Genomic DNA, 22,811 nt, shown 5'->3' on the forward strand with positions numbered 1-22,811 from the left:
GGAGAGCGCGGTGGAGGGACTGGCGACGGGCGAAGAGCGCGGTGGAGTGACTGGTGACGGGCGGAGAGCGCGGTGGAGTGACTGGTGACGGGCGGAGAGCGCGGTGGAGTGACTGGCGATGGGCGGAGAGTGCGGTGGAGTAACTGGCGACGGGTGGAGAGCGCGGTGGAGCGACTGGCGGAGAGCGCAGTGGAGTGACTGGCGACGGGCGGAGAGCGCGGTGGAGCGACTGGTGACGGGCGGAGAGCGCGGTGGAGTGACTGGTGACGGGCGGAGAGCGCGGTGGAGTGACTGGCGATGGGCGGAGAGCGCGGTGGAGCGACTGGCGACGGGCGGAGAGCGCGGTGGAGTAACTGGCGACGGGTGGAGAGCGCGGTGGAGCGACTGGTGGAGAGCGCGGTGGAGTGACTGGCGACGGGCGGAGAGCGCGGTGGAGCGACTGGCGACGGGCGGAGAGCGCGGTGGAGGGACTGGCGACGGGTGGAGAGCGCGGTGGAGGGACTGGCGACGGGTGGAGAGCGCGGTGGAGCGACTGGCGACGGGTGGAGAGCGCGGTGGAGCGACTGGCGACGGGTGGAGAGCGCGGTGGAGCGACTGGCGACGGGTGGAGAGCGCGGTGGAGCGACTGGCGACGGGTGAAGAGCGCGGTGGAGCGACTGGCGACGGGTGGAGAGCGCGGTGGAGTGACTGGCGACGGGTGGAGAGCGCGGTGGAGCGACTGGCGACAGGTGGAGAGCGCGGTGGAGGGACTGGCGACGGGTGGAGAGCGCGGTGGAGCGACTGGCGACGGGTGGAGAGCGCGGTGGAGCGACTGGCGACGGGTGGAGAGCGCGGTGGAGTGACTGGCGACGGGTGGAGAGCGCCGTGGAGTGACTGGCGACGGGTGGAGAGCGCGGTGGAGCGACTGGCGACGGGTGGAGAGCGCGGTGGAGTGACTGGCGATCAGCAGACCATGTGGAATATGTGGAGCGATGACTGGAACTGGTGGAGCGGTGACAGGTCTTTCCAGAGATTTTTTGCACAGGAGGAAATACCAGGCTCAGAGATATGCAGGCTGGACAGGGGAAGGAAATTCTCAACAAATCGATCGGATCGAGTTAGCAGGTGAACAGAGATAATTTCTTACCATGCGGCAGGTGGAAGTACAGCCTGTACTTTCGCTACTCCTCCATCCACTGGAATGAGGAACTGGACATTATTGAGAGCGACTGGTGTAACCATTGCCTCTGCATTATATTTATAATCTATTCGAAGATCAGTGCTGGTGGGCTCACAGCGCCAGTTCACTGCTAGGTTCAGTGGTGTGGACTGAATGCCCTGGGAAGATACCTACAGAAAAGGAAGATGATTATTAATTCTGTGTGACTTTTGGTGTTTTTCTTTAACAAAATGTCCCCTTCAAATGCTCTTCCCTTTTATCCTGAAGGTCTTCTGCTGGAGTATGGTTACACAGGCACAGGCTGTCCTCAGATACCTTGCCCAAGTAATCGTTCTTCACATAAGCCTCGCCAGTAAGTGACAAGGGGCCATTTGTCTGAAGGGAACATTATCTGACATCTACTTACATTCACTTTCCAGTAGGAAGTCACTGGAGTGTAATCGGGAACAGAAACCCTGGCTGATTTTCTCCTCCCATCCTAGCCCAAGGGCACTGTGGACATTTATAGTAACCTTACTGCCCTCTCAGCAGACATCAGTTAACACAGTACAAATCAAGGACAGAATCTAGAACCTTCTTGTAAGACACCCTGGCATACAAATTGGTTTGCGTCAGCCTGCGAACTGTCACATGGAATGATCCATGGGCCTCAGGCCTCATTTACACAAGACCGGTGAGCTGCAGACATCTGCTGGGCATCTCCAGGCAACTCACCAGCAAAGAGGATTTCAATTTAGGGTCGCTGCATTGTCAACAGCGATACTCAGGTAGGTCCTGGGAGGGCAGGCAGCGATCGGGTGGGGGGAGAGGGGGAGAGCGATAGGGAAGGGGAGCAGCAATAGGAAGAGGGAGGGGGAAATAAAAAGGGTGTCAAGCGGGGTCCAGCATCAGTTTTTAACGCTGTAGTGGAGCTGGGAGGAGCACTCCTGCACCTGCAGGCTTCACATGCAGTTAAGTATTTTTTAAACTTACCTTTTGGTGGTGGCCTCCAGCGGTCCCTTTAAGAACCGCCTGTTAAGCTGCATGTAGACCATATTTTACAAAGGGGGCCTCGAACAGATGTTAGACTCCCTATTTGCATATGCAAAGGACCCAACGCCTGTTTCAGACGCGGACCTGTGGGGGCTTAGGCGTTCGTTCTGTGCCTGAAAAATGGGTGCGGCGCCATCGATTTTCTATGCCACCACATATTTTATATAAGTGGCATAATTACTGTGTGCACCCAAAGGCAATTGCGGGTAATTTTGACTGCTGCCCGTTATGCACCTCTCCCAATTTTCATTCTAATTACCCCCAATTGTATCAAGGTCGGATGTCTCCTGAACATGATCCCAATTGTTGTTGGGCATGCAGAAGGTCAGGCAAGTCACAGAATTCCCATCACTTTATGTGTCCTCCAGCAACGCTGCTTCACCAGGTGGCCTGTTTAAATTTCTGTAGTTAGGGGCAGAGTTCCAGGCAATGAGACTATTTGAGGGACAGCTCCACAGGCAGGAGAAATGATGTGTGAAGCTTTGCTGCAGATATTTCAGGGTAAATTTTCTGAGGTAGAGTCTCACTGGTAATGGACAGAGGTTGAAAAAGTGGGCCCATGGCCACGTGTGCCAAATTTTTGGCTGTCCGATTTCCTGACCTGAGATTTCATTTCAAAAACCAATGCCATGCTACCAATACCTACAGGCTTAATTTACAGTGAAATGCAGTCCCTAATTTAAATCTCCAACTTTGGGCCAGAGACTGCCCTGGTGCTCGTCCATTTACGGTGGGGATTCTGCACGTGGAAAGCCTGATGTGTGGAAAAGTTATTTTTTTAGTATATTTTCCAAAATTTATGCAGCATTTTGCCCAATCCATTAGTTATGTTTGTGGGAACCCTGCCATTTTTGCACTTTTGTTTTTTTACCTCCTCCTGCTGATGCTTCCCTTCATTATTCCTGGTTGTTGCTGGCATTTAAATAGCACCATAAAAAGTGGTGAGTATGGGCATTCTTTGAGGTTCTGAACCTGCCAGGTGCTTTTGATGAGGAGAGGAGTTCATGAGAGGCCACCAAATGCATGTGCCACAACACCAGAGATGTTTTGACCCTGCCCATCACTACACCAGGACCTGCATCTTATAGACTCCTCTACTTGACAGGATTTCATATAGTATAGCATCTGTTGTAGGATGATTTGCAGGCATCTGGAATAGGGCCAGCTCTCCCTGTGGAAGTGAAGGTTACCACAACATGAATCTTTCAAGCTTCCGGATCCTTCCAAGTTCCCCCCCCCCCCCCCCGAGGGACAAGAACCACATCAGGCAGTTTACCATGCACAGCTACACCAAGCACGTGTTTACAAAGGACAACATTTCAATCACTTTTCCTGTGTGTGAAATGTGATTGTACAGGCAGTAATTTATTGCACAAGGCAAAATGTAATCCCTGCTCCAACTTTTGAGTCATCACTTTAAGTTGTATATGAATTTGATCATTCCTTAAGTCTAATCCCACAGAACATACTTTAAGAAATTGATCACTGGTTTGTAGTGTGAAAGCCAGAAATCCACTGACCTGATATTTTAGCATGTCCACATTGTAATAGGTAGCTGATGGTTTCTGCTCAGCCACTTTTTTTAAATGAGTCATTAGATTTGGCATGTTTACCCAGAATTCTCTTGTATTGGCATCACCTTGCGATGTGTTACTAGATGAGAGAGAAAATAATCTGTAAGCAAGCAGGCTTTTGGCAAAATTATGGGGGGGGAAAAAAACAGAAAATGCTGGAAGTACACAGCAAGTCAGTCAGCAACTATAAAGAGAAAAGACAGGTTATTGCTATTTTTGGTATTGAACGCTTTATCAGAACTGAAGACTGAAAGATAAACAGGCATTATTAGTAAGGGTGGAAAAAATAGAAAGATAAAAGGGAAGGGAGAAGGGCAGGAAACAACAGATATGCCAATCACAGGAAGGGAGTATATGGGCAGAATTAAATCAAGTAGTTTAACCTTTAGACTGGCAATAGTTCCAAGACATTTTTGATTTCTCTGGGTTGGTTGACTTACTAATTTTTCAGCTCGTGCACTGTGATGCTGAAATAAACAAACATTGCAGAAACAAAGTAACTCATGTAATGAGTAGCTTTATAACTGTAATTCTAGTGAATCACCTGTGGTGCAGCTCACAGTGAATTGGAGGATACATTGTTTCATAACATGGGTTCTCTCAGTCCCATAGCAATTCTCGCCTGCTATTAGCAAAGCCAATAATACCTTATCGCCTTGCACCATGGATTCTCTCTCTCTTGCTCCACCATTTAACAAGGTATTCCTTCCTTCCCCCCCCCCCCCCCCACTGTTAGCAATTATCAACTAAACTTTCCACCCTATAAAACAGGGTGTCTCTGCATCTCTCCTCTCATTCCCCACTCAATAGTATCCCTTAGTCTCTCTTTCGTTCCCCTGAATGGCCTATTCCTGCTCCTTTGTTCCTTCAAGATCCCAAGATGGTCTCTCTCCATTCTCCGGTAACAGGACTCCTCCTCTTCTTCCCCCTTTTCTCCTAAAGAGCATCTCTATCTCTTCCTCCAACCACGTATGTCTCTGTCTTTCTCTCTTTTCCCTATTCTCCAGACCACAACGTTGTTGAAGTAGTTAAATAATGTTGAGAGTTTACTCATCAGAGATGGACTCCTGTGCCTATCTCGACTGTCACTGGATGAGAATGAATAATGTTCTTTTGTACATGCATTTGAGCCCCAGCTGTGTTGGTGGCTCCTGGGAATGGTTATCTTGTCCAAAAGAAATGGACTCCTGCGCATGTACATTTTGTTTGTTTACACTGGGACAATTATATCAGGACTGTGCAAGGTTTGGGGGGGGGGGGGGGGGGGGGAGTTGTGGAGGGGCAACCGTGAAGTATTGTAGTGGGGGATAAACCCCAAGTCCAGGATGTTGAGATGATTGGAGGTCAGGCTAAATTTTTTACACAAAAGGTAATTGCTTTGTGGAATAACTTACCAGGGAAGGCTATTGAAATTAATCAGAGTAAGATTAGAGAGGAAACCAGATGCATTTTTGGAGAGAGAAGGAATAAAGCAATATAGTAAAAAGGCGGGTAAGTGGAATTGATGTGTCAAAGAGAGACTCTCTTATTTGGCCCAATAGCCTCTGCCAGAAAAATTCTTAGCCCCAAATTTGGCATAAATACCCAGTAAGATAGGTGGGTGGGATTGAAAATTGGTGTGGGACCCAGTTACACCATGTCCCGACCCCTTTTTTCTGCCTATCAAAATTTCCATAGCATTGGGTGTAAGTGAAGGGAAATATGTCAGATGATGTATTTCCATCATTTGCATGTCATCATAATATGCCCAAATACAGGTGGGCATATTATGATGCCATGCAAATGAGGGAAATACATGCAACAGATTTCCCTTCACTTGTCCCCTAGCAACACTGGCCACATGGGCTGTAGAGTGAGTGATTGCTATAGAGAAGCCACCCTAGTTAGAAAGGGGGCACCTTTAAAATGACGATGCCTGTTATGCTGCAGTAAGTTTCCACCCCCGTCCTGAGCAGGGCACTCCAGTTGCAGTATAAATGGTGTGTGCCAGGACCACGGCCACATCCATAAGATACAACTGGAAGTTCTGTCCCATCTCAACATCCACCCCAAAATAAACCTCCAGCTAAATTTCTGGCCCATTCTGTTTATCTTATTCCACAACTGTTACCCTTTGTGTAAAAAAACATTTCACCTGACTTCCTTTCGTACTCCTAACTTTCTAATTTTATAACTTGTATCCCTTGCTGTATGAATCTTTCACCATAGTGAACAATGTGCCTGGATCAATTTCAGCAGTCACCTTCATCATCTTGAAAACCTCAATTAGATCACTGATTTGGAAATCTAGCTCAAAGCGACCAAAACAAATACTTTGTGTTCAAATAGAATAGTATTTGTGTTTATTCTTTATACCGTTGGCTCTTATACAGGAATTTGTTTTTAAATAAGATTCTATTGTATAAAGTGGGAGCAATCTATATATCCTTGAAATGGTTTTCACCCCTGTTCATCTGAAGACACTGCCTCATCCTGGGATATGGGAACCATGAGCTGGTCGGCTTCGGGTACCTCAAACCAAATGGTAATCATTAATGCATAAGCCTAGGCAGGAATAATGCAGCCTTGTGGGACATCACTACTGAGCCCAATCTAGTCTTCATCTGACGTTCACACACGTGCAATTGCCAGCAGAAGGCTCTGGATAGTGATCAGGAGCTGGAACCCTGGCTGACTGGGCACCAAGGTCAATTGTAGCACCATTTACCATCAGCTAACTCAACACAGCCCTGGATGAACACAGTGACCTTCTTGATCTCCATGACCCAGTTCCACACTGGTCATTGCACTGATCAACAGTGTCAATTGAGGAGTTCTCATAGATCATTTGCACAACAGGCAAGTCGGTGTAATGTCAAGACACACTGTACAAATTCTTTTTGTTTACTGGTGTACACAAGATCAATTTCTTTCTTCTCTCTTGGATGGCCTAAGATGATGCACTGAAATTACCTGCAGAGAAGCTGGGGGTTTGGCAGGATGTGCTCCAACCTGCTGCAGTTTGTTATGCAGAATGTGAGAACTGCAGGGCACTGGTTATTGGCGAAATGCCTGGTGATCCCGGCTGGAAATGACAGAACCATTTCTCCTGTAATTTTCACAATACACCTGATAAAATAAAAAAGAGCTAGATGTCAAAAACAAGAATGTCTAAAAAGATTTACATTCGAGAAAGCCAGGCTGTCTTCACACTTTCCAGAAGACAACTCTAGATAGTGATCAAGAGCAGAAGATCCCAATCACAAAATTACAAGAATTGGAAAGACTGGAGACAGTCTCGAGCTGTTGAACAAAATTATTAAGGCTAACTGAATGAAAACTTAACGAAGAACGGAAAACCACAGTACACAAATATGTAAAATGTACTTAAAGAGAATCATCGCCTCAGAGCTTAAGAAAAGATAGAACAAGAAACAGCCATTCAACCCATCAAGCCCACTCCTCCACAGATGACATACAATCCACTTTAGCATACACTCTACTCCACCCATTTAATTTCCTGAAGGAAAGTATGTATTAGACAACCTGATCACCCAACTGATTCCTGTGGATTGGACTCAATAAAGATCAGGCTGCTGTCCAACTGGTCTGATTGGTTGATGCTAACCACCTCCAATCCTATCTTTCCCCTCTCCAAGTTACCTGATTGCTTCTTACAGCCTCGAGTCCTGCCTTACAACTGTTCTGATTGGTTATCCAATTGCTACTGACATAATTCCAAATCCTGTGAAACGCTGATATAGGAGTTGAAATGCTGACTGTCAGCTTAAAGCATTGATGGTTGGCTTGAATGGCTATAAAAATCACATTACATACATCTGGAGTCATAAGAGAATACAAATTTTCTTTTAAAGAATGCAAATAGGTCATCAAGCCTGTCATTTCTTTTCACTGTTTTTTTTTTGTGAAATTTTGTGCTCGTCAAATGGAATGGAACATTTTCCATTTTAGGGATGCAATGTCAATATCAAGCATTCCTAAATCAGCTACAGCTGGGGATTCTAGGAGTAGGGGGCACAGTCTAAAAATCAGAGCCAGACCTTTCAGGAGTGAGATTAGAAAACATTTCTACACACAAAGGGTGGTAGAAGTTTGGAACTCTCTTCTGCAAACAGCAATTGATACTAGCTCAATTGCTAAATTTAAATCTGAGATAGATAGCTTTTTGGCAACCAAAGGTATTAAGGGATATGGGCCAAAGGCAGGTATATGGAGTTAGATCACAGATCAGCCATGATCTTATCAAATGGCGGAGCAGGCACAAGGGGCTGAATGGCCTTGTTTAGATGCAGGGTAAAACTCTCTACTTTGCTCCAACAACAGGACTCAGCACCAATCTCAGAAAAACACCCCTTACTGCATCAGTGTGACATTTTTCCATTTACTACACCAGCCAACCTGTAGTTTCTGAACAAGATTGTCAATTAATGCCAAACTAATTTAGAGTTAGGGGAAGTTTTGTGCTGGTGGCCCTTTAATAATATATTTTTGATACAATATTTTTAAAATTTTTTATTTACATTAACATTTGTATTTCATTCACAATTCAATAACTTTGGATATTGGGTTAATTTTTTTAAAAGTTCATCATCCCCTCCAATTTTTTCCTCTCCTGAAGGAGCTTACACAACCTGGGCCATGGGTACTCACAGGCAATAGTTGCTCTCTGGTTCCTTGGCCAAGTAGCTATTTATTCATAATCTAAATGTAGACAGTGAGTATGAACAGGCTATTATAACTTGCTTGTCATCACAGCTGAACCCAATCCTGTCATCAGCCAACACCCATACATGCACTTTCCAGCAGGAATTACTGGTTAGTGATCAGGAGTACTAGCCTTGGTTGATTTTTATCCTTCTACATTCAGGGGCACCAAGGCCAATTGCAAAATCTCTACTGTTGTCCTGGCTGAAATCAGCTAATTAAGCATAGGCTGGGGATCAAATCTGGGATCGTCCTTTTCTGTATGGAGCAGAACTACACCATTTGGTGCCTTTACTCAGGGTTGGGAGTTCATCATGGAATTTAAATATTTTTATAATTATTATTTAGTCTTGAGTTGTTTACTCACTTGCTTGGGTCTGCTCCTTTGAAGTAAGTATTGACAGTTTCTGTAAAGGCTGCAGCAACAGGGAGCGTATCCTGTGCACCCATGGTCAAGGGACTGGGCCCTCGGGAAGCCCCTGCAATGGAAGTAGACACATTTAACCCATTGGTTTGGCTGGGCTCATTTCACCAAACAACCCATTTGTTTAATATAGTAGTAACTTAAATATAGCAAGAAGAGAGGGGCAGCAAACGAGATAGTTTGACATTGCTTAAATCATGCAGGTAGTTTTCAAAACAAAGTAAAAGACAAATGGAAAATTAGTGAAAACACATGAGAAATAAGATGATGAATTATTTCTTTGTACATGCTTTCTGTAAAACCCTTAAGAATCCTGGGGGATGGTTTTAACACTCTGCAGATAAACTGGGATTGCAAATCAGTTACACAAAATAGATTGAAATTCAAGTTATGAGCTTCCCACTGGTTCTTTTTAAAAAGTGGTTTCCATCTGAGTCTTTCTATCTAGGAAAGTTGCACTTTAAACCCTTCAGTTAGCTTTGAATTTGAACAAACCCTTTGATGATGTCATTGAATAAGAGAGGACTTCAAATAAACCATTTAACCAGATAGAGTTATTTTCTCCCCTTTTTTTTGAAGGCATGGTGAGGTAAGATTCCACTGGCGTCAACTACTCTCATGGAAGTGGTGATTCCTGATGTGTGAGCCTAGGCACAGCCCATCTCCATCTGTCACCACCCAATGTTTACACATGCATTTTTCGAACAGGGCTCATTGGATAGCAATAAGGAACAAGAACCTTGGCTAATTGTTCCCTTCCCTACCCCAGAAGCGATGTGGAGATGCCGGTGATGGACTGGGGTTGACAATTGTAAACAATTTTACAACACCAAGTTATAGTCCAGCAATTTTATTTTAAATTCACAAGCTTTCGGAGGCTACCTCCTTCGTCACATCGTTCACCTGACGAAGGAGGTAGCCTCCGAAAGCTTGTGAATTTAAAATAAAATTGCTGGACTATAACTTGGTGTTGTAAAATTGTTTACAATTGTCTACCCCAGAAGCCACTGTGACCAAATGTAGTGCCCTCGCTGCAGGCCTGGATGATTAGCTAACTTAACACAGTCCAAAAATGGAACCTGGGATCTCCCTGGTCTGTATGGCTGAGTTCCATACTGGGCAGTCTGTTTAACATTAGAGCCATCGGAAGAGCCAATAGAGTTCTGTTTTGTTTGCAGCCTTAGCAATAAATCATGGAACTCTGGTAAGCCAGTGACTCCAATATTTATGCAGAGTTCCAGTAGCCTACTGGTTGTGAGTTCAAATCACACCGTGGCAAGTTGTGAAACTGAATTCAAAAAATCTAGTAATTTATGAAATTTGTCAGATTTTTGTAACAAGTGGTTCACTAATGTCCTTCAGAGAAGGGAAATTGCCACCACTACCGGGTCTGGCCTACACGTGAATCCAGTTCCACATCAGGCGATTGACTCTAAACGCTCTCAGGGCACCTAGGGATGGGCAATAAATACTGCATTGCCAGTAGCGCCCACATCCCAAGAATAATAATTTTCTTAAAAATCTGGATTATTGTTACCATCTTGGGTGCTTATGAAGGCTCAGTGAGTCAGATGTATCACCCAGTGTGGTACTGAGCCAACCAGAACAGGAAGGCTCAGTGAGTAAGATGTACCACCCAGTGTGGTACTGAGCCAACCAGAACAGGAAGGCTCAGTGAGTAAGATGTACCACCCAGTGTGGTACTGAGCCAACCAGAACAGGAAGGCTCAGTGAGTAAGATGTACCACCCAGTGTGGTACTGAGCCAACCAGAACAGGAAGGCTCTGATTCAATTCCTGGTCTCTGCTAAATTAGCTGACCTCCGCTGCGGTGGTAGGCAGGGCACTTCAATTCCCTTTGGCGCATCTGGACTATTTGGGGGATAAACATAATCAGCCAGGTTCTTACTCCTGATCATTATCCAGTAATTCTTGCTGGAAATTGCTCAAAGGAGGACAAGGTGATGTATCCTGCAGTCAAAAAGACTGCTGGGATGCACATTCCAACACATGAGAATGACCACTTGAGTGAGGTATTGGAGAGCTGCTAGTGCCATTGGAACTGTACATTTGAGTTACCACCTCCAAGAGAACAGGGAGGAGGTGGTGGGTGGGGGAGAAGGGGGGAACCAGGTGGAAAAATGTCTAATTACAACCTCTCACGCTTCTGAGTTGAATGAAGCTGACTGTATCAGAAAATAGGTGCATTTGTTTATTTTCAATCAGTCTTTATTTCAGTAGATTTGCATTCCATTGAGAATAAACTTCATCTGTCCCTCTTCATAGTTACATGGAAGACTGATTATAAAGCAGTTTTTGGGACCAACTTTTCAAACATTAAAGTAAATGTCAACTTTTTAGATCACTGAGCACTGTGCCAGTTATCAACTGTTAACTCTTTAACCCTTTCATTACCCAGTTGTATTGAATCAGCCTAACATCTGTGGTGGGTAAAATTTTGGAGTCGATTATTAAGGAGACAGTAGTGGAACATTTGGATAAACATAATTTAATCGGACAAAGTCAGCATGGCTTTACGAAGGGGAAGTCATGTCTGACAAATTTCCTTGAGTTCTTTGAGGACATAACGTATAGGGTGGATAAAGGGGAACCAGTGGACGTAGTGTATTTAGACTTCCAGAAGGCATTCGACAAGGTGCCACATAAAAGATTATTGCTCAAGATAAAGAATCACTGGATTGGGGGTAATATTCTGGCATGGGTGGAGGATTGGTTATCTAACAGGAAGCAGAGAGTTGGGATAAATGGTTCATTCTCGGTAGGCAACCAGTAGCCAGTGGTGTTCCGCAGGGGTCGGTGCTGGGTCCCCAACTCTTTACAATCTATATTAACGATTTGGAGGAGGGGACCGAGTGCAACATATCAAAGTTTGCAGATGATACAAAGATGGGAGGGAAAGTAGAGAGTGAGGAGGACATAAAAAACCTACAAGGGGATATAGACAGGCTGGGTGAGTGGGCGGAGATTTGGCAGATGCAATACAATATTGGAAAATGTGAGGTTATGCACTTTGGCAGGAAAAATCAGAGAGCAAGTTATTATCTTAATGGCAAGAAACTGGAAAGTACTGCAGTACAAAGGGATCTGGGGGTCCTAGTGCAAGAAAATCAAAAAGTTAGTTTGCTGGTGCAGCAGGTGATCAAGGCGGCAAACGGAATGTTGGCTTTTATTGCTAGGGGGATAGAATATAAAAACAGGGAGGTATTGCTGCAGTTATATAAGGTATTGGTGAGACCGCACCTGGAATACTGCATACAATTTTGGTGCCCATACTTAAGAGAAGACATACTTGCTCTTGAGGCAGTACAAAGAAGGTTCACTCGGTTAATCCTGGGGATGAGGGGGCGGACGTATGAGGAGAGGTTGAGTAGATTGGGATTCTACTCATTGGAGTTCAGAAGAATGAGAGGCGATCTTATTGAAACACATAAGATTGTGAAGGGGCTTGATCGGGTGGATGCGGTAAGGATGTTCCCAATGATGGGTGAAACTAGAACTAGGGGGCATAATCTTAGAATAAGGGGCTGCTCCTTCAAAACTGAGATGAGGAGAAACTTCTTCACTCAGAGGGTAGTAGGTCTGTGGAATTTGCTGCCCCAGGAAGCTGTGGAAGCTACATCATTAAATAAATTTAAAACAGAAATCGACAGTTTCCTAGAAGTAAAGGGAATTAGGGGTTACGGGGAGCGGGCAGGAAATTGGACATGAATTTAGATTTGAGGTTAGGATCAGATCAGCCATGATCTTATTGAATGGCGGAGCAGGCTCGAGGGGCCGATTGGCCTACTCCTGCTCCTATTTCTTATGTTCTTATGTTCTAAGATTCATGACACCATCTCCTATTGTTTTCCACGCTCTCTAAACTGTCAAACTCCTTACCTTCCTCCTATAATCGAAAAGCTATTAAAGCCAATCTTTTGGTCATTTTACCACTTTTTCATTTATCTCATCTTCTCTCCTACTCTTTTCAATATTGGTGGTGATCTGGACCAGAGGCCTTGACGCTTCACGGAATCTTTTGAATAACAAAAGTGAATGACACTAATGTTTTGTCAAGGACCCACAAATGGGGCAGATTGCAAACTAACCACTTCCAATGGCAGCAGTTCAATAATATAAAATGCGTATAAAGATCTTGCTAACTTACAAGTCAAGAATTCTCCTAACTCCTTCGGCCTTCTTGAGAGGTTAATTAAATTCATTCCACAAGGGATTGGTAATGGAACTGATGTGCCTCAACATGCCATTTAGAGTCTTTACTTCTACATCTGTTCAAATCATTCTATATTTCAGTAAGAAAATAAGAAATCATATTATACTGTGTAAGATAACACCTTCCCACCATCTCTTTCTATAGGCATCATTTAAAATTGACGTATTGTTATATATGTGAATACTTGGCCATACAGTAGCAGGCTTCCCATAGTCCCTAAGCTGGCGATGATGCAAAAGAAGCAGAATTTTATGTTAATGGTTCAATTAATCATCGTTCATATGAACTAAGGAAATGACTGACACTATTACTGGTCTGATTAGGGGCCTTTGAAACATCTCTATGGTACAGAAGTAAATGCACTCACAAGCTGTGCTAAAAAGTACAGCTAGCAAGAAATATAAAAACTGACAGTAAAAGCTTCTACAAGTATATAAAAGGAAGAGGGTAACTAAAGTAAATGTTGGTCCCTTAGAGGAGGAGACTGGGGAAATAATAATGGAAAATAAGGAAACGGCAGAGGAATTGAACAGATATTTTGTATCTGTCTTCACAGTAGGAGACACTAATAACATACCAATAATAGTAGATAATCAAGGGGCAAAGGGGAGGGAGGAACTAAAAACAATCACTATCACTAGAGAAAAAGTACTAGGTAAACTAATGGGTCTAAAGGCTGACAAGTCCCCTGGACCTAATGGCTTGCATCCGAGGGTCTTAAAGGAAGTGGCTACAGAGATAGTGGATGCATTGGTTGTAATCTTCCAGAATTCACTAGATTCTGGAAAGGTCCCAGCGGATTGGAAAAGAGCACGTAACACCCCTATTCAAGAAGGGAGTGAGACAGAAAGCAGGTAACTATAGACCAGTTAGCCTAACATCTGTCACTGGGAAAATGCTAGACTTCATTATTAAGGAAGTAGTAGCAGGACATTTGGAGATTCATGACACAATCAAGGAGAGTCAACATGGTTTTATGAAGGGGAAATCGTGCCTGACAAATTTATTAGAGTTCTTTGAGGAAGTAACGGGAAGGGTGGATAAAAGGGAACCAATGGATGCAGTATATTTGGATTTCCAAAAGGCATTCGATAAGGCGCCACATAAAAGGTTACTGCATAAGATAAAAGCTCATGTTGCTGGGGGTAATATACTGGCATGAATAGAGGATTGGCTAACTAACAGAAAACAAAGAGTCGGGATAAAAGGGTCATTTTCAAAATGGCAATCTGTAACTAGTGGGGTGCCGCAAGGATTAGTGCTGGGGTCTCAACTATTTACAATATATATCAATGTCTTAGATGAAGGAACAGAGTGTCTTGTGGCCAAATTTGCTGATGATACAAAGATAGGTGGAAAAGCAAGTTGCGATGAGGACACAAAGTGTCTGCAAAGGGATAATTACACATTAAGTGAATGGACAAAGATTTGGCAGATGGAATATAATGTGGGAAAATGTGAAGTCATCCACTTTGGGAGGAAAAATAAAAAAGCAAAATATTATTTGAATGGAGAAATACTACAAAATGTTGCGGTACAGAGGGATCTGGGTGTCCTCGTACATGAAAAACAAAAAGTCAACATACAGGTGCAGCAGGTAATCCGAAAGGGCCTTTATTTCTAGGGGGATGGAGAATAAAAGCAGGGAGGTCATGCTACAACTGTACAGGATGCTGGTGAGACCACACCTGGAGTACTGCGTACAATTCTGGTGCCCTTATTTAAGGAAGGATATACTTGCATTGGAGGATGTTCAGAGAAGGTTCATAAGGTTGATTCCGGGCATGGAAGGGTTGTCTTATGAGGAAAGATTGAACAGGTTGGGTCTATACTCAATGGAGTTTAGAAGAATGAGATGAGATCTTATTGAAACATATAAGATTCTGAGGGGACTCGATAGGGTAGATGCTGAGAGGATGTTACCCCTCATGGGGGAATCTAAAACTAGGCGGCAAAGTCTCAGAATAAGAGGTTGCCTATTTAAGACGGAAATGAGGAGAAATTTCTTCTCCCAGAGGGTGGTGAATCTTTGGAATTCTTTACCCCAAAAAGCTGTGGAGGCTGAGTAATTGAATATATTCAAGGCTGAGTTCGAGAAATTTTTGATCAGCAAGGGAGTCAAAGGATATGGGGAAAAGGCGGGAAGGTGGAGTTGAGATAAAAATCAGATCAGTCATGATCTCATTGAATGGCAGAGCAGGCTCGAAGGGCCAAATGGCCTACTCCTGCTCCTATCTCTTATGGTCTTATGATCTTATGATCTGATTTCTGGTCTATGCTGAGTTTGATGTCCTCAGTCAAGGTAATGGTAGAGGCACTACATTTGGTCTCTAGTGGAGGGGGAAAAGAAATCAGTCAGTTTCTCACTCCATATCCAGGAACTCCATCTGGAAAGTATATGTGTGTGGGTGTTGGGTGAGGACTTGGGTGTGACAACACTTTTGGTCAAATACTTGCTAACTTTCACTCTCTGGACTCACAAGTAAAGAAAGGTACTAGAGAGGTGCTGGTGCTTAAGGAACCGTACCCTAGCAGCAGTCACAATCTTCAGTAGGAGAAAAGGAGAGAAAGAAAATTACAAAAAATGACTCTTCACTTTTCAGACATGGCTTGCGTCCCCTCTTCGGAGAGTATTCTGCTTCTTAGCTTAAAATGATTCAGTTTTTCTCATCTGATTTCCCAAATCCATTCCAGCATTAAAAAAAGTTACATGTCACCACCACTCCAAATACATGATGTGGAGATGCCGGTGATGGACTGGGGTTGACAATTGTAAACAATTTTACAACACCAAGTTATAGTCCAGCAATTTTATTTTGCTGGACTATAACTTGCTGGAAATTGCTGGACTATAACTTGGTGTTGTAAAATTGTTTACAAAACTCCAAATACACTGTGTGATAAGAACTCCTGGGATCACAGTGATTATGTACAATCATTCATTCAGTGTACACTCTATTATCTGATCAGCTCACCACCATTTTCATAGGTTCTGTTTGTATTGGGAGTTACTATAGAAACTATAAGCACATTATAATGTTCAATGCCTTTTCACTCTTGTTAATAACTTTGTTAGGCTTGATTTTACCTGGTGAGTGTCATGTGAAAAGAAACCAAATTATCATGAAATTCAAATAATGTATTAATCAATTAGCTTTCAGAATATTAACTTATTATATGCTTATGAGTCTTCACAAATTTTGTTTCGTTCATTAATTTGTTTTATCCTGTATGTTCTATAATTACAGATTTTATAATCGTATAAAGCAAACTCTATTTAGAAGAACAATCTATTAACGAGTGAATTGAGAATCTTGCCTTGGCAATTTTTGCTGGTTCCTCCATAAATCAAATATAAAATTCAGTAGGAGTCATCATAATAATTTATATGTTGACAAAGCAAATATTTTACCGTATTTTGTCACAGGGTTAACATCAAAAGTCTGGTCAATGGATTGGATACTACATGCAAAATATTAGTTATATTATCTGCTCTCCCAATGGTTTTATTGGTAAATGCTCTGACCAGTATAATACTGAGCCATACAGACCACAAAGATTCAGGTTCAATCCTCGCTCTGTGCTGAGTTAGCTGATCTCAGCTAGAGTGGAAATCGGGGTACAGTTTGGCATCAGAACACCAGAATTAGGGAAGAAAATCGGTCAGGATTCCTGTCCCTGATTATTATCCAGTAACTGGAAAGTGCCTGTGTGTGTGTGTAAATAGGATTGGCCTCATGTGTGATGACCCCAGAGATCATATTGTGTGCCAGTATACAAAATCTAGGCTCCTTCATAAATAATGGTCACTTGGTTGAAGTACTGAAGGCAGTCATTACCCTGTACTCCAGCATGAGGGGGGAAAATAAAACATTTAGCAGATTTTCGATGTTCTTGCAATAAAATTGTGGTATTTTAAAATATTATTACAGTGAGTAGTGTTGAGTATTATTTCTAGTAAATACTCCAAGCACTGTGGGAGAACCTTCACCACACGGGCTGCAGAGGTTCAAGAATGCATCTCATCACCACCTTCTCAAAGGCAATTAGGGATGGGCAATGAATGCTGGCCTTGCCAGCAACACCCACATCCCATGAACGAATTTTTAAAAATACCAGACCAATTTTCTGAATGCACTCTCCTCGTCCCTCAGGAGTGAGCCCCATGATTTTCCGTCCATCATGAGCACACTTGTGATTTCCCGACATGTGCTCCCGGTGGGTGAGGCTCTGGGTTGGGAGCTCGCATTTAAAAAATTGCCTAATATGAAATGACATCATCTCTGGGCTGAAGCAGGTTTATTTCGATAATATAATAAATAATTAGTTTTGATCTGAAAGGAGGGAGGGAGAAAATTTATGAAAAAAATTAAATTTAAATTGACATGCATAGTCTGCCATGTTGACTTTACTTTTAGAACAGGAAAATTAGAACATTAATTCAATTGATGATATAATTGTTCTGCAGGTACAAATATATGATTAACATTTATCATGATTTATTTGTGGAATAAGAATAGGAATAAGTATTTCACAGAAAAGTACTGAAAATCCAAGCATTTATTAAAATGTGCAAATAGAAAAATCATAAATAGACACTGCGAGCTGAATGGAAAACATTTTATCAGTTAGCGAATGACACTCAGGCATGGTCGGCATACAGGAGCAGATAGGCAGCAAGCCCAGAAAAGAAAAAAAAATAGGAAAAGAAATTACACGTAAACTGTACATTACTTACCATCAAAAGTCAAATAAAACTTTCCTCTATCAAACCATACCAAGGAGGGTTGATCATTCTCTGCATGGTTAGGAGATGAAGCAGGATGGGAGGATTGAAAGCAAGGGAGAGAGAAGGACACAGTGTGAGTCACACGGAAAGTCCATCACTCATAACATGGAGAAGGCAGGGTGCAGAATCAAAGCACTGAAACCATCGCTGTGCAAAGAGGAGAGAATCTACAGTGTTACTGAAGTGACAAGCTTGTCTTTAACTTCTTTGTGAGCATTTCAGCTCAAGTCCGATATAAGAGTGAGCACACTACTTGTGTTTTCCAAATTTGGTCAGTTGTAGTGTCCATTACTACACTTATAATCTGTACAAAAGGTTGGAAGAAGTTGCTTGAATATAATGGTTATGGTGGTTGGAAACCATTTTTTGAATGGCGATTGTTATAGTTTGGTCGATCAGTGAGAAAACTTGTGCCAAAATTGTCTGAAACTCTGAATTTATCTGAAAGCCATTGAACAGATTTCATCCAATCCTTTTAGAGATACAGTTAATTCAAAAGAAACTAAGTTATAAAGTAATTTTTTGAATCTCCGTGTTCCCTTGAGCTCCTGCTGAAACTCCAAGTGTTAACTGATGTATTTTAGTTTTATTAGCTTTTCTATTATCAATTATATTTTATGATGACTTGCTGCAGTTATAAAATATGGAGGATGTTGAGTTTTCATATTTTAAATCTCAGCCTGCATCATCTGAAGAAACTTAAGGGTGATCCTGGAAAAATGCTACAGTGCCATGTAACAATGCCCAGACTAAATAATAAGAATGATCATAATAAATATAAGTAATAATGAGAATGTAGATGACTTTCAAACTAATGTAAAATATTATAAAATAATAAAATATTATTGCCGTTGCATTTTTGGCCAGTTTGGTTATGACACACTGCTGTTAATAGAATCTCAATTCAACTCCATTGATTGCATGTAAACTTGTTACAAACAGCATAGAAGAGCTTGAACTAAAAGTTGGTTTGGTGGACACTATCTCCCCCCCACCCCAAATTTACAGAGGCAGTTTTAACCTAACCTGCTCGTCAGGAAACTGACGGGATTGGGTGCAATGCTAGGTTTTACACCCCGCCCAATATTACTCTTCACTGACACAATGGAGAGTAAAAATCGGGCGGGGTGTAAAACCAGCGTTGCACCCGATCCAGTCAGTTTCCCGTCGGGCAGGTTAGGTTAAAATGACCCTGTACGTCTCTAATTTTGTGATATCAACTTACAAATAATTCTTGCAATTTATCCTCCTATTCTGACAAGGGTTCAATACAGTCACATGCAACTGTTGCTCTATTAGAAAAACTTTTGCATGGGCCTATCAAAACAAGTTGCTGCGATTACCCATTAATTGCCGATCATATTCAGAAGGGCCACAGGATGGCTGGTGCCAAAATGGACAAGAAATCGCACTGGTGAAGCAAAAAAAAGGGAGCTTTATTCTGCATCTAACTGTGTTTTACATGACCTAGGAGTGCTTGATGCTGACATGTGGTACCTGAAACAGTAAAGCATTCTATTTCCCAGCAATAACAAGTCCAAAATTCATTAAATAGATGGCCACGCATAGTGGCCTTCTCCTGTGAGTTATGATGATCTGGAATGCACTACTTGAAAGGTTTGCAGAAGCAGATTCACTAATAACTTTCAAAAGGGAATTGGATATATGCTTGAAAAGAAGAAATTTGCAGGGCTATGGGGAAAGAGTAGGAGAGTGGGACTAATTGGACAGCTCTTTCAAAGAGCGGGCACAGACACGGTGGGCCGATTGGCCTCCTCCTATGCTGTATGATTCTATGATTCTATAGCAGGTAGCAGCACATACAGAAGGACAGAGGAGGGTCATCTAACATATGACCCGAGTTGTGACGAAAGGTCTTCGACCTGAAATGTTAACTCTGTTTCTTACTCCACAGATGCTGCCTCACTTGCTGAGTTTTTGCAGCATTTTCTGTTTCTATTTTATATTATGTAACATATGACCCCGACACCTTAAGAGCAGAGGGACCTGGAGATTCTTGGAGTGGATGCAATAGAGAGGATTGGGGAGGGTAAGGTCAGAGGCCTCCCCCCAAATTCGTGGATAGCATCACTGTTTGTCATTTTTTAAACTCCTAACTCAATCACCCATTCGCTGCCTTGTACACAGGCATACGCTAAGCACAATACAGCAGAAAGTCTTGCAGTGTATACTATCTTTCAAGAGGCATTTTATGTCCAGCTTTATAAAATACGTTCTTCTTCTGCTCCTGTAGTTTCCCAAGAGGAGAAGATGACAGAGGCCAATGCAGTCTTAATGGAGCATCTCAGCATCCTGCACCATCCACTCCTACAATGGCAAGCAGCATCCCTCAAACATCCACTACTGGAGGAGGAGGGGGGAGTTAATTTGTGAGTTACAGGAGGGACTATTTGATGAAGCACAGAGTACCAGCAGTCATCCACCTCATTTCATCCTCCCACAAGGGGAAACACATTAAATACGGCTGCACCACACACTGTAAATGTTAATAAAAGCTATCACCTGACAGTTCTTTTGGTAGGAGGCAGATTAAAGCAGTTGGGAGAAATGCTATTTTATTTATGGACTTTTATATACAATTGGGGACAATGGAGGTGCTGTTTTATTTGGCAACGGTATCAGGAACACGTGCAGAAGGTCAAATGTCAGAAATGCATGGAATCTGGTCATTTAGCCTGATGTATTGCTGGATGCTGGTAGGTGTTGCTCAATTGGAGGCAGGGAGAAGAAAAGGTGGCTCCAAATCATATCATAGCGCTGTGAGGAATCAACAGAAGAAAATACAAAAAGTCCAGCATCCATTACATGATTCCAAGGGGGAACCCGAGGCAAAAATTGTACCACAAAGTAATACGGATGAAGAAGAGAGACATTTTCCTGTATATTCCGTAACAGGAAAGGAACAACGTGAAATTGTGGTCCCCCTCAGGACAAAAGGTATTAAAGGGCACTTCACAGCACTCTGTCATTCTCACCAGCTGCTGCACGAGCCAGCACAGCTACACCTACCTCAGAATATTTGCGTCATGAGCTGGAGGAGGTAGCACGGGATGAGTCACAGTGCATGCACGAGGAGGAGCAAGTTTTGATGACAATAAATGAGCAGGTACCTGCTGGCTGGAGGTCCAATTCAGTTTCTTTCTCAACTGCAGTGTCTAGAGATTTGGGCCTCATTGGACCTGCTTATAAAGAGAGATTGCTGCATGAGCAGGAACATCTAAAGGACTAACTTGAACATGTGCAGAAACAGCCTGTAAAGTCTCTCTATTAATATGGAGCAATACGTTAGCCTCATCTGTGCAGGAAGGAGTCGCTGAGGACTGCAATCTACCATGAAGCATCTGGCATCTGCAGTGGAGTCCCCAGGTCCTAAGCGTAGCCAATCTCTCATGAATATTCACCCTGCTCCTACGTAGATCTCAGGCTCCAAGCTACAGCAAGCTCCCTTGTCCAATTTTTAGACATGTTGCAGGGATTGGATTGAGAAATCCTTGAGACATGGACTCACAGACCTCAACACTGTGCAAGGGTTCGCTTCCACATAGATCTGTGGACATCCTGAGGGAGTATCAAGCTGCAGGGGCTTTCCTGGAGAAGGCACAGGGTTCTGTCTTTAAAAGCAATGCCACACTTAGCCCACGCTGCATCCCTGTGCAAGCGACAATAGATATACCAGAAAATGGACAGAATCAGCCAGCCACAGTACTGGTGGCCGTGTCTGCATCAGTTTCAGGGCCCTCTGAGGCACCACCACAAGGAACAGTTCCCACTAAAACCTGAAACCAGCCACTACACTTACTCCTGTTGGGGAATCACTTAGAAGTCTCAGGATAGGAATTAAAAGTCACACAGGTACATACTAAGGGGAAGCATCATGGGAAAAGACATGTAACATCACTGACATACATAATAGGTGAATAAATTTGTAGCAATTTATTCGAACTTTGTCCAGAGTTTCATTCTTATTGTGGAGTATAAAACAGAAGCACAGCAAATGCTAGGCATTGATGGCAGTTGAGGAAGTGCAAAGCACAGTGTTGCAGAAGGCACTTGGAGCCTCTTTCTTGGTGCTATTTGAACAGCAAGGGTTCGTTAAAGGGGAACTCAAGACACTTGCTTGAACGTCTTTTAGATGAGCACCTGATGCAACAGGCTTCCTGGTTGCATTGGTGTTTCTGTAACATCATCTTCTTGGTCAGTGCCTGCAACTTGCTCTGGCCCTGATTGCAGATTGGCCTTCTCCTTCGCCATGGTTAGGCCTCTTTGCATTACAAAATGGTGGAGCATCCAGTAGATGAAATTGGTGATCTTGGAGACTCTAGTGGGGCAGTTCTGCAAGGTGCTCACTGATCTTTCAAGTCATGTGTGCTGCTGCTTCAAGTGCTCTATGGTATGCTCTATTATGATCCTGGTAGCATCATGGGTCTCGTTGTTTCTATACCCTGCTTCTATCTATTGCTGAAGCAAAGGTGTCATTAGTCATGGTTGAAGAGGGTAGCCTTGGTCTCTGAGGAGCTGTCCTTGCAGGCTGCCTTTGCCTTCAAATAAACCTGTTACAGATGATTGTTTTAAAAGGAAAGCATTGTGGTGGCTGCCTGGGAAGCTGCCATTTATTTGCATTGTCACCTGACTGACTGCATACTGTTAGAGTCAAATCATTTTTTATTCTTGTAGACCATTTCATCGAGCCCAGGGCCTGAATGACTACATGGCGCCATCAATGACCTCCTGTGTTTTGGCAACTTTTGTAGTGTGATGAAATTGAGGAACTGTGTCATTCTGCTGTAACTATTTACTGGGCAAATGGACTGATATTGTAAATGTCTTCTGTGCCAGCTGGAAAGCAGTGGAGGCATAAAAGTTGAAGGTGGTGAT

The 22,811-nt window shown here is 43.1% G+C and overlaps 1 protein-coding gene across 1 annotated transcript in view; it reads right to left on the reverse strand.

The window, feature by feature from the left end:
* Positions 1 to 1,122: 1,122 nt before the first annotated feature.
* sgip1a (SH3GL interacting endocytic adaptor 1a) overlaps positions 1,123 to 22,811 on the reverse strand; it is a 163,438-nt gene continuing 141,749 nt past the window's right edge. Inside the window, exons 17-21 of the mRNA XM_067990376.1 lie at positions 17,865 to 17,922; positions 8,837 to 8,948; positions 6,718 to 6,873; positions 3,712 to 3,844; positions 1,123 to 1,329 (exon numbers count right to left, since the gene is read on the reverse strand). Of these exons, the coding sequence (XP_067846477.1) occupies positions 1,123 to 1,329; positions 3,712 to 3,844; positions 6,718 to 6,873; positions 8,837 to 8,948; positions 17,865 to 17,922 (666 nt within the window). The remainder of the gene's footprint in view (positions 1,330 to 3,711; positions 3,845 to 6,717; positions 6,874 to 8,836; positions 8,949 to 17,864; positions 17,923 to 22,811) is intronic.

The sequence above is a fragment of the Heptranchias perlo genome, chromosome 9 (genome assembly GCF_035084215.1).
Source record: "Heptranchias perlo isolate sHepPer1 chromosome 9, sHepPer1.hap1, whole genome shotgun sequence".
Classification (NCBI taxonomy): Eukaryota; Metazoa; Chordata; class Chondrichthyes; order Hexanchiformes; family Hexanchidae; genus Heptranchias; species Heptranchias perlo.